The sequence below is a fragment of the Euwallacea fornicatus genome, chromosome 13 (assembly GCF_040115645.1).
Source record: "Euwallacea fornicatus isolate EFF26 chromosome 13, ASM4011564v1, whole genome shotgun sequence".
NCBI classification, from domain to species: Eukaryota; Metazoa; Arthropoda; class Insecta; order Coleoptera; family Curculionidae; genus Euwallacea; species Euwallacea fornicatus.
In genome coordinates this window covers 4323536-4336570 of record NC_089553.1, presented here as the reverse complement: position 1 = coordinate 4336570, position 13035 = coordinate 4323536, and the positions used below count along the sequence as shown (strand labels likewise).

Below are 13035 nucleotides of genomic sequence, written 5' to 3'. Positions count from 1 at the left end.
TATCGTTTCTAGTCCTGGTTAGACATCTATTTCTTAAAAAAGTAAAATCCTGAGTTTCTCCGTTTTTTAGATACCTCAATAAATTGCATATTCATACAGGAGATATTCTTTCTATAACTTTCAACGTCCCTCAATAAAAAAATTAACGGCGAATCCAATTCCATACTGTAAGCCGAAATTTGATTGTGAAAACTCAGGAAAGGAAAAACAATATTTTCTCTAAGTAGAACATGGAAAACAATAAATTTCAAATATGGATTTTTTGACACCTGTCATAAAACTGTCAAGATTTTGACATCTGTCCAAAACAGTTTCAGTTTTTGGTAGTTTGTTTGACACGTGTCAAACAAACTGTCAAAATATAATGCTAAAAAAGCAGTGTGAAACTTTATTGTCCAAATTTTTGTTAATCACTCCGTCTGGTCATCATTGCAGAAACTGAAAAATATTCTTGAGCACTTTAATATACTTGATTTAGCGGTTATGCACATTTCCAATGGTCTAAGTGAACCGATTCCAAGATAACGGATCGTCCTATTTCAGTGGCTCACCGGGTCTTCGTACATGAGAATTCACCCCAGTTTTACCAATAAAACTAAATAATTATGGGAATAAATATAGCATCGTTACCTTCCAAAATTTGAAGAGAAACTTAAATCCTTTTGCACTTCGTCCCAGCAGCTACTCACAAATACGTTGGATAACAAATTCTGAATCATCCAACCAGGAGACCTCGCAACAACTGATTTTAACGTGGTGATAAGAAGCCTAACAGCCCCTTTTACTAAGTGTCGGTCAACTTTGATCGGTAAAGGCTTAAGATTAAGTAATCCCACTGGTAAATCACTCATCCTTTCACTCTTAGAACTAGAACTAACACGAGATGGCCGCTGAGGTGCCTTTCGATTTACTTTAGAACTTGCTACGCTTGGAGTATCATGGTTTAACAAGAGAAAATTATCGTTTCTTAACAAATAATTTATGTGCATGTCACTAATATCACCGTGTAAAAAAGCACTTCGTTTCTCGCGCGTACCGATTATCGAATCGTCGATAAAATCCGAATCGTAGTCGCGTTTCGACCGAACTACTGGGTCATCATCAGACGCGTTTCTAATATTAATCGATCCCTCGGTGTCAATCCATATCCAGACAAAATGGCCGTCCATCATATTGAGGCGCTTTGCGTCGTCCAGGATTCGAATCGCGCTTTTGCTGTCGCTGCACAAAACCACCACGCCCCTGGTCGATCTGGATATATCCGCCAGTTTCCTGGAACAAAACGACTAATGTATAAATTAACTCGTCACTTTTTGACATGTTTTTGCACTAAGTCTCGGCGCCAAGAAACTAAGCATGGATTCAAGAGAGACGGATCGATGCTTCGAATTAAAGTTGGAAATAAATTTCATTAGCACCCTGAAAACTTTGTCTCTTTGCAACCCCCTTGTCTTAGCCCCAGTTAAATTAGAACGTCGCAAGTGTGGATAAAAGCAATCTGTCTCCACTTTAAGTCACGGTAATTTGCGGTATGTAGGCCATATATTAACCCTAAAACCTAGTTAAGGGTGCAATTGGCGTAACTATGCAAGAAAATAATGATGTGGGCACTTCAGGCTTCCTAGTGGAAAGGATAAAGTTGTAGGCAGTAAGTGGATACTTAATGTGGATGTTAGGAAAAGGGACAAAATTTAACTAGTTTGGTATCGTAATCTATTCAACAATTAGACTTGCATGGGATTGCTGATTGATCATAAGCAATCCCTGGAAAAGTAAGCATTTTAAGAATTGCAATTACTCATCGTAAGGTTGTTTTGCTCGCCTGTCACCACCTTTGGGCGAAAATATGTACTAATACACAAATATGGAGGGCGATTCGTGGTCGATGGTAAATTAGATGTTTACGATAAATGAAATACAAAATTTAAAAGGGCAAGTCCCTCTCCTTCTGCCTAACCCGACTTCCTCGTGGTTTTACTCGGTCGCTCAAAATTTATGATTTTACGGTCAGACACTAAACTTGCCTAAAGTGGCTTTTTGCACCTATATATTGGCAACTACTCCGAAGGCAATTGGATTTCATTTAAAACGATCTATCACGTCTTTATCCTTAACCCGTGATATTTCACAAATAAAGGATGTTTTACTTATAGCCTCTAAATATTGGATTATTCTGGTTTATTTGGCGAATGTGGTTTTGGAACGCCACGATGGTGGCAAATGATCAAACAATTCGGTAGGTACTGAGGTTTCGAATATTCCTGTGTTCATTTAGTGGCTTAGGAGTAATATAAAAACAACACGCACATTTACGACTGATTTGCGGTCCTCTGGAGTGCCATTTGTACCAAACTTACGAATGCAATTTCGACAATTTCTTCTCCCGATTTGCTGGTATGACATAAATTCGATGCATCTCACCCCGCAGGTAAAAATCAAGTGTAGTTAAATCGGATGATTTGGAAGGCCAATTTTACAGACGCAAACGCCTAAACCAACAGTCACCGAACGTTTCAATTTGATTACCCGTGTAGTTGGAATCACGAGAACTGGTGTTCCTCGAATTTCGACTTATTAAAAACTTCTTTTCTGCGAATCTGCCAATTTTAAGATATTTGGTGAAATTTAACGATACGTCGCAAGCGAATTACATTTTTTTTAATTTTTTTTTGTTTACGAGACGTTTTGATGTTTTATGTGAGTATGAAGGTCGCAGTGATGCGTTCGTAATTACTAGGGAAACAATCTTGGAACTATCAATTCTCCCATTTCTGCGTCAACACTCGCGTTCTAGCATTGATGCCCAGTATCATAAAGTTTTAGTGTCTTGAAAACCGCTTTTCCGGGCATCACTACCCAATTTCAACTTCTCACCTTGCAATGTTTCCCTTAAAGCGGCACCTTTTAAAACGGTTCGTTCTATACAATACAACGTATAAATAGTGCGTTTCCTACGTAATTTGAGACAGAAAATCATATTCCCACATCGAGTCGTGGTGAAAGTTAAAAAATACAGGAACATGTTAAGTAAACGTGGCTCCTCCCCTGGTTCCGCGCCCCATTCCACGTTTCATGGGGGGCCACCTTCGAGGGGCGGCAGCTCCCCAAGGGGGCCTTTGCACACCGATTTTCGCACCAACTTTTCTTAATATTGTCCAAAACCAGCCCTTAAAACGTGTCCCTTAACCCGTTCACGCCCTGTACGTGCAGCACCACATTCTGCGATTTTTCTAATCAAAAATTATTGCAATATCAATTTCCTCAGTTTGATGAGGAAACAACACGTGACGGAGAAAAGCAGGAAAGGAGCGACGCCTTTTTCATTCTTTCCATCCAATCCTGAGAATTGCGAAACTCCTGGCCTTAATCACTGTGACAATATTTTCTCGTCTTTTGCTATGGAAGATTTAGTCCCGTCTTCTCCGAGCAACTGCAGAGTTCCTAAATTGAAACTTATTCATACTTGCTTAGGAAATTCGCATGCTGCTGCAACAAAAATTCTCAAGTCATAATCAAAAAATCTGTTTCTCAAGATACTTTAGCTGTACGTAAAATTCATATATGCAATAAAATTTCCACTACGAGAGGGAGCAGAGAAACGTCAATAAAATGTAAAGAAGCCTTCAAGGTATGCAAATCATGAATTCAATGTGACACTTCCGATTTTAAGTTTAGTAACTCGACTGATTTTTGTTTATTTTACTGCCAGGTGCTGTTCAAGTTATGTGTCGATTAAAAACAAATTTCCGAGTTTGAACTCAATCATATTGGCAATTTTCCAATGTCATTATATATCACCCGCGCTAACTGACACGTAAACAGGTTAAATGTTTAATCGGCCTTCCGTGGGACAAATAAAAATGGAAAATTTATAAAACTGATTGATTTATCGGTGTTCAAAGCAAAGTATAAACATGACCTCGCTCTTGATTACCCCGAATTATTTTCCGGATAAATAAATGAGGAAGTTGATTTCTGGGACCATGAAAGTCTCGCCAAACGTACGAGATACGAGGTCGATTAAATTAGGGCAAAACTGTGCGAAGTCGAGAAGGTGCCGGTGCGGACAATCTTAGAAAAATCTACTTGGCCGGCACGGTGACCAGAGATGTCCCCGTTTGATTATCGCTTATAGACAACTGCAAAAGACCTCATTTGCAAATCTGCTGCGCCGATGTTACTGAGCTTTCGAAGTAGGAATAGGCGTTGCAAGATTAAGGCAGAATAAAATAAGACACTCTGTATATAATTCCTTGTCAAAAAAGTGTTTGTTCGTATTGCTGCAATGGAATGACGGATATTGGAGCATTAACAACCTCGCGAACGGTTATTTTAGCCTGAAGATGAATCGAGCGCAACGACTCGAAATATTTTTACCCCGGTTCCAATTTACAAAAGCTGGAAATATAGCGAAAAAATGGGAGTTTCCGGCCGGTTAGAAGGGCATTAATTAGAGCCCTGTCATCAGAACTCCCATAAAAAGGGAATTAGTCGAGAGAAAAATGTTTAAGCACCATATCACTCATCTGCATTTTTGTAATACAAAGTCCTATAAAGAAATTTTATGATCTTTATATGCTGGTACGGCAGCTTTTAGGGTAACCAAGCACTATTTGGACCCTCTCAATAATATCCATTATGACGTTTTTCTGAGTTGCACGTGACGATAAACGACAACCCTAAAAAAGTTTTTGGCAATTCCTTTTAGGTTCCGGAACTTATCAAGATTGATTTTGCCGAAAGCTTGAGGAAAGAACTCCATGAGATCTTTTGTTCAATCCAATTTAACTATTACACGGAGGTGACCGTACGAAAAGGCAGATGAAAAAATATTTTTAACAGAAAGGAGTAGTGGGTTGGAGGAACAAGTAATCATTTGTATTCCGGAATGGTGGGGTGTACACTCGGGTAAAATTACCTGTTATAATTCGTCTTCGTGTCCTTTAGTCGGATTAAGAAGGGTGGTAAAAGGGGGGCACTAAACAGGATCAAACTCTCCGATAGGAAAGACGGTGATGTTAAATGGTTATTTCCGGCGCAATGGAGTCCTATACTGAGATTTTCAGATTGTATCCCTTACGAAATATTTGGCTGGGTCCGTGTGATTAGGGATATTGGATTGGGAGGTTTTGGAATAGACCTCGATAAGGGAAAATTGTTTCTTTTGGGGAAATTGTCGCGTACTCGTGAAGTTATATATCTCTGAAATGTTCACGCAGCGCCCGGATTTCCCAGTTATACTGAGAATCAGCTGAGGTAGCAGGCAATGACTGAACCTTATGCAAGTGTACAGGACGTGTCAAAACGGCGAAGACAACAACTACCTTTGCATGACAACTAGTGGGAAAATTCAGTACTTTTTTCTAATTTTAATTTAAGTCGGAAAAGGCATTTTGCTCTCACCTTGTTTTCCCTCCCCCACTAATTCACTTACCCTTGTTGCTCATGGGACACGCTGTGTTTGTTGGAATAACGAAATATACAATTCCCGTCCCTTTATAAAGAATAATTTTTGCTCTCTGATTGTCTCTCCTTTCCCTCTTTGCTCGTGCCAGGTGCATACGCTTGCTTATGTGTCTTTTCCGTTTTCATCTCACACCCATTCGAAAAATTGCATAAAATTTGGAGAAAACTCAAATAAAGAACTTTGTCACAATTTCTGGGAAAAAATTTAAAATTTCAGGTTTTCGCGCTTTTTTAGTGCTTTGTTGCCGCAAGGCCAACCTCGCGCGACAATGTCGTTTTCTAGGCGCGAGTGTCCTCGGACTTAAGAAATTTCCGGACGCTTTATAGCAAGTGCAGTAAATAGACATTCAATAGAGGAAGCACAAAACGTTTTTATGAGACTCAATGTATCTTATCCCTAACGGGAAAGTCACAATGTGGTCTCGAAGATAAATTTCCGAGATTTCCCTAAGTTGACAACAAAGATAATCCAGGATGGGCCCTTTCCGGTGCCGACATGCAAATTGTCGAGGAGCTTCAAATAAGGGAGCTCATAATAAGCAGGATGTGCAAGCGTAAAAATTTCACAAGATTTGGGAACTTCCAGCAATTTCCCTGTTCCGCGTATTTCAACGCTCTGTTATTCGGTTCTAAAGCTCCCCGAGGTCTCTCGTTTTTCCGGGTTTTTTCCTTCAACCTGTAGAGTTCAAATGGGAAAGCGAAATTTAACTAAATTTATATGTTTAGGAGTTCCTTCACCACTACTCCGGCCTTCATCGTTAGAGCGAGTTCACACGGCGATCGGGAAAAGTCCAAACATTTCTCTTTTAAATGAGCTCCTGCGGTAGTTCACAGGTTCGATAAAACGGGAATAGTGGCCAATAATCGAATGAAACATCTGTCGATTTTGGGCAGTTTCCAGATTCAGGGTCGAATCACGTACACGGTTGGTATAGCCCCACTGTGTACAGGGTGCCCGGCAGTAACGTTAAAACGTTTTGGGAGGTGACTCTGGCAATTAGAATATGTAAAAAAAATCTTATGAACATATCAAAAACAAGCTTCACCACTTCAACTCACTGCAGTATACCGAATTTCATAACTTCAACTCAAAGCATTGTGAAAACACCGGCTTCGGAGTTCTCCTGTGGAGGTGGGGGAGGGGGGCCGTCCCTTTAAGTGCGAATTTTTGGGGTATGTTTATGAGAGCTTTTTTTTTGTTTTAATCCATGGAATTACCTGTCAAAATATGTCAACGTTATTTTCCGATACCCCGTATAAACGGTAAATAATTGATATCGGTTTTTCGTGAATCCATCGCTATACAGGCGAATTAAAGATAAATTAACTGACGCACCTCAATTCCAAACGAAAGATTATTTAGCTCAAGTTTTAAAACTAAACCATCGAAATTTCCCCGAACCGGGAAAAGGGCAAATTACTGGAGAAAATTTTATTCATTTCAAATACATTTACTCAAAGTTGCAACGGCATTAACGGATGATGAAACTACTTTGAAAAGAGGATTAAAGCAACTTGATTAAATACTGATGAGCCCTATTTAGAAAAAAAAATTAATGAAGGTAATGAAGAAAGGCGAAAGGAAAGTACGTGAGATCTGTTAGGTTATCATCAATTCCTGGACAAAGCAAACGGCGCATACATTATTTGGTTAATCCTTGAATTAATTAATAACCTAATTAAAGAGATGATGAAACGGAGGATGTGTGCGACTCACCTAAACAAACTCTGTGCCCGTAGAGGACTAGGCAGCGATATTAACGTAGGCCTCAAGGGGGCAGCTGCCAAAACTTGCCATAGCTCACCACTGCGTAAAGACGTAGCTGAAGCTGGGTCTGCCAGGATGGTGAATGTGTGCCAGTGGGCATGCAGGAGCAGTCCTCGAAGAGCCTGGACCAACTCACGTCCAGTTGCAGCCAGGTGCACTTGCCACGGGCTGTCTTCCTGTAAAAAAGTACATGTTGTTAGGTGTGCAAATTAAACAGACAATCAACGTGTACGTTCTACTTTAATTCTAAAAATAGCGTATTAAAATGCGAATGTAATAAGGCCCCGTGAGTCCAAATTTACGATTCGAGCCAGACTTAGGCTTACTCCATAATACAGGGTAGATGTAAACGATACTAAAGAAATCAATGACCTTACCGGGCAACCCCCTTAATTTGGGGCCATATCGAAATCGCCATTAAGAAAGAATTATGGCTGGAGTTGAAAATAATGCTTCTGTATCTGTCTGGCGGTTGCTCTATGAGGTCCTTTCGTACTCGTGCGTTTATGAGAATGTTCCGTCTTTAACTCGTTCAAACAATCAGCGTGGCTAAATGAATATACAACGTGACGTGTAAACTGCTTGATTAATACATTAAACGCATCATCAATAAATAATCACAATGAACAATAATAAACCGCGATAACAAAACGACTGCAAATTTGTGGTTCCACTTGTAGCATTTATAACTGACTAACACAGGCTTGGCATACTCAATACCAGATTTTGGATATTATCCTGGTTTATTCCTTCCCATATCATCTGGAACGTGATTAATTGCCAGGGTCTGAGCAGGTCGGTTTAAATCCCTCACTTTTCATCTCATTTGATCGCACGAATGCTCTAAGGGGTTAAGGTCTGTGCTTCGAGCAGGCCAATCCATCACTGAAGTCTCCACCTCAGCTAAAAATCCTGGACAATTCTTTCTGTATACACCCTTGTATGTAAATAAATCATTGTCTATCGGAAGAGAAAATGGTACAACGTGAGATTCGCTGATTTTAGCGATGTATCGGTCAGCAATTGACGGTTTTATGTCTCGATTCTATCTAATATTATTCGTTCCTGTTTCCACGTCTCTAAACAAAATTTGCATTTTGAGGTTTCCGTATTGTCGACGCAGTGTCGGATTGGCTCCTTTCTTTGCTTACGTAGGCTCTGAGCTTAAGCATATTCGCCAGCGGTTAAACTCTTACTTTACAATTTACTCTGTATCCATAAAATCGAGATGTTGCGACGGTCACGATGCCAAATTTACGTTCAGATACTCTTCCTATTTTACTAAATCTACCATTAAGAGGGGTCGTGCAGTAACTAAAATAGACACAGAAGGCCGATTTTCCAGAGATGCCCGCTGCTGTCGTGCTACTAAAACTTACACTCGTATTGATGAATCCCGCTAGTTTTCGCTCTCAACGTCTAGAAAATTTAGCCAGTAATCGAACATTTTCTGGAACGCCCTGTAGAATTGAGCCCTAATTGCAACGGCAAAACACAAAATGGCCTTAATCTTAATGGACCCCCTAGGAAAGAACAAATTGGGTCAGCATTCGGTTTAAGGTTGCTGCAGCTAGAAACGGGACTTTTCTCAAATACCCTGTAGAATTGGCTCTGGAGCCCTAAATTAGAATGGCATTGGGAACGATATTTATGTTTTCCATTGAAAATCTAGCAACTACTCAATCTTGGAAATGTCCTGGAAAATTTTATGTGTTGAAAAGATTCGAAAGAGTTGTTGCATCCGCACAGCAAAATGAGTGTTGAAAATTTCGGCTTCTAAAAGGGCAATTTAAGCCTTCGCGAAGTTTTAAATCATGCGCTAAATTAAAACAATAAACAACTCTGTTGAGCCCTGAACAGCAAAATCCGAAAACTTTTAGACACGTATGGTAAAGGTCGATAAAGCTCTAGGGAATCTTTGCAATTGCGGACAACTGAAATTTTATTATTTCGTTAATATTTGTAGAATTGGAAAAACGCCAAAATACCTGAAAATAAAACCTTTTTAGGTCTTTTACGGCATGACTTAAATGCCTCCAATGTTCGATACAAGTTCACTATTTAGCATCATCTCTGAAAGTGAACAGGGTCAAAGGCGATATATTATACATTAGTCCGGGCTAGAAACGCGACAAAACGTTTCCTCTTGTAAATGACTACTTAAAGCCGTGAATACGTGAGCTATAGGGATCTGAAAGGCACGTTTGCCTGTGACGTAGCCAACAGCTTCAAGTCAAGTCGGATGTGCAGCAGCAGCGTTCGCTATACAGGGTCCGCCTTTGGGAGCGGACAAAATCCGTATATGGAAAATTGAGAGTTTAGTGCATTTTTAGAGTTTGAATTTTGATTTTGTGGGAAAAATTCGACGTTAAAAAAAAAACAAAACAATGAATCGAAATAAATAGTACGCAATTTGATGATGTACAGGTGCGCTGATGCATCTATCACCTGCGCAGTTAATAGTCCTTTCGGTTCGCTCAAAAACTGTGAATTTTTGGTAATTATGATCGCATTTGTTCATTTTTTTCTCCCAGTTATCAAGTTATTTTTACAATGTCATGTTTTTCCACAAAACAAAGATACAAACTTCGAAAATAAATTAATTTTGTAATTTTCCATATGCCGATTCCGCCAGCTCCTGAAGGCGAACCAAGCATAGAATTTGCTAATAGGGGTGAGAAGTAGTTAAGGAGAGAAAGAATTTTATCTTTAACCGATCGTTTATTCTTCAGAGCCGTTCCCATTGAAGTTACGGCTAAGGGCCGAATTGTTAACGCTTTGCTAAACTTAACAGGAGGTAGTTTCCATGGCAACCAAGTTCGACCCCCGTTGCACGAGCCTTGTGGAATTCCCTAGTATAGCAGCGGCTTACTAATTTGCCTCTAAATATAGCAATAACTACACTATTAAACCACAGTTATAGGAAAGCTGCCAACTTGAGTTGAAGAAGTGGGAAAGCAATATTCGCACTTCCAATTTTAGCCAGGAATATGTTTTCGCAGATACATAAATTCGCTAATTGAAAAACAACACAATTTCAGCATGAGATAGAAAATACATTGCAAGTCGCCGTCGCTAGGTTGCTACGTCGAATGTACGTAAGCTAATTGCTGTGGAAAAATTTCGCACTGCAAGTCTCCCATGATTCATTTCCAGAGCATAAACAAAAACTATTGACTCAATTATTCTGGAAACCAGTGCAGGACAATTTATTATCGGGTTGTCACCAGGGAAAGCTGACAGCAATAAATATAGCATTTTGCTTTAAACCACCTTTCTAACAAGGAAGCAGTGACAGCAGAAAGCAGTTTTACATCTTCACGTACTTGAGCCCTTTTCCATTAATAATTATTCCATTCAGCTGCAGAAGTTTCCAGAATTAGCAAGTGTAATTTTCCACTATTTTATCTTTAACCTCCAACAGCGTTGCAGCAAAATGGAAATTTTGGTATGTTTACCCCTAAACATTTTTATTTATGCGGCCCAGCTGTTCCGCCGAACAGTGAACAGAATTGAGCGCTGACCTGCAAAAGTAATCTTACTTTTGCGGGTTAGCATCAAAAAACTTTTTTAAAGAGGGCAACTGCGAGTTTCCCGAACAGAGAGTGATGGAAGCGATAGGGTTTATATGAGGTCTTGTTGGCACGTTCGATGGAGGAGATCAGCGGTCAGATTCGTTTTATATGTCAAAAGTGTCAACTGTCGCTGTCATGTGTCGCTCGTACTGTCATTATTAGGGTAGAGTTGGACAACAATACAGTAGTGTTGTAATTATTTAGCAATAGAATTGAAAGTTGCCGTGCTGCGTTGTGTTGTGCCGACTTGTCTGCTCATGATAAAACTTAATACTTTCGAACCACGGCGCAGGCGTAGGGTGGGACATGCTAATAATTGTTAAATTATTAAATAATTTTATTATTGTTGAAATCACAAATGGTCGTAGAAGGTGTTTTCCGAGTCGAAAATTATTTTCTGCATTTCGAGAATTGATCGAACGAGCGAAACTGACAGCCGGCAATGTGATATCACACAGTCGAAATTCTTCTCTCAGTGACAAATTTCTATTTTCGTAACTGATTGAATAATATATTGTTTCCTTCTATTGCATATTTGTTCAATTTGATCGTTTTCTGCGGTGATGGCCACGACAAAAAGTTTGATTGCGGGCATTAAAATATCAAATAGCACTAAACATGTTTATAGTGGTGCATGCCACCTTCTCGCGCGTGCGATAAAACTTTTCACCGTACGTATGCGGTAAATTCGCCTCGCAGAGCGTGCAGTCAAGCCACTTTACCGCATGTCCACGGGAAAAACCATTACTGCACTCGTTTTCATGTCTACAGCCAAACTAAAGCGTAAGGAACATCTATTGAGTAGGCCATTACAGGTTATCGTGCCTGCCGACCCATTCAATCTAATAAAAGACAAGAAATGGGAGGTAATGTGTCAAGGGACAGTAACTGTTATTTCCTCTAGATTGCAGACTCAGCGGTGCAGTAAAATTGTCCAAGACCCCATATGCACCAGACCTAATGCAGTGTTTTTAATGTCCAAATGAGAAAGGTTCTTATAAATTATTGACGAACCATTCGCAGGGTGGCAGACTCTGGAAGTTCGCTTGCTCGGATCGATCTTTCTTCCGCCATGGACAAAGCTCCAAAAGATATATTCGCTGAAATATCATTCAGAAGCTTTATGATAAAAGTTCTGTTGTGCATACAAATCTAGTCGTGAAAGTCTGAATGCCCAGACCTAAATAATCTCAAACCAACTCACGTCTATTAAGGCGTTATTTGAAATATCTGAATTGATAATCAACTTAGCAGTAAAAAGCAATTCTCATTGTTATTGAGCGCTCACGAAACAACCCCATTCCTGCGTTAAATGCCCATTTGCGGCTATATCACTGCGAAACTTGAATTACGATTACGGAAAAGGGCTTTTATTACTTTGAACCTAGCGGCCCTATATAATTCTAACCGGATATTAAAATATTTTATGAGTGAAATAGTAAATCTCTTGTTAACAAAATTGCGGATTCGCGGTTTTATGTGAATCATTTGGCCGCTTAAAACTGCGCTTACAAAGTTACGTGGGGGCGGGAAGTTCTTTTCTCTATCGCGTTTTTAGACGGGCGAAGCGAACTCCTCATATTTATCTTCCCGAGAGCTGCTGCTCTCAAAGATGAATATTTTTTGATCTCCTCAAAAGGATAGTATCTCACCACCATCAAAACAGCTAAAATAATACGTCCACGTTAGTAAACCCAATGAAATAAATGTCCCACGAGAGATAGATATTTTACAAGAAATTGCCCCAGAGAAAATGGGATAATAAGAATCCTTTACGGATGTGTTATTTATTACCCGTGCTTTTATCTTCGCCTCCTCAGACGTTTTGGAGATATAGGCACTTTTTTATCAGAGATAAGCCAAATTACTTTCACGATATTCATCAAGGGAAGATCACTCAAAAGTCCGAGATAAAATATTTACATAATGAAGAAATCGGTCTCATTACCCGGCACTTCTTATTTCATTTGAAACAATGGAAAATATTTCATTTCTCCGTGCAATCGTTCGGTAAATTTTCAGTCAAGTTCTCTCGCTGGCAATTACGTCAAATACGCCACTCATTCGGTCATTATTGAAGTTCGCAGGGAAATTAAAGAATACCCGAACAAATTCAATATGACAGATGCCTTAGAGATTACATCTCGTACGTGTTCATCGTAGAGAAGCCAAATTGCTTCTGCAATATTCCACGGGGGGGGGGGCGATCAGTCAAAAATCCAACAC

At 39.6% G+C, this 13035-nt stretch overlaps 1 protein-coding gene across 11 annotated transcripts in view; it reads right to left on the bottom strand.

The window, feature by feature from the left end:
- Nucleotides 1–13035, bottom strand: part of LOC136343171 (uncharacterized) — an 83188-nt gene that overhangs the window by 36868 nt on the left and 33285 nt on the right. For all 11 annotated transcript variants that reach the window (XM_066289702.1, XM_066289706.1, XM_066289708.1 and 8 more), the window contains exons 3-4: nt 7184–7410; nt 631–1272 (exon numbers count right to left, since the gene is read on the bottom strand). In XM_066289702.1, coding sequence (XP_066145799.1) covers nt 631–1272; nt 7184–7410 — 869 coding nt within the window. The remainder of the gene's footprint in view (nt 1–630; nt 1273–7183; nt 7411–13035) is intronic.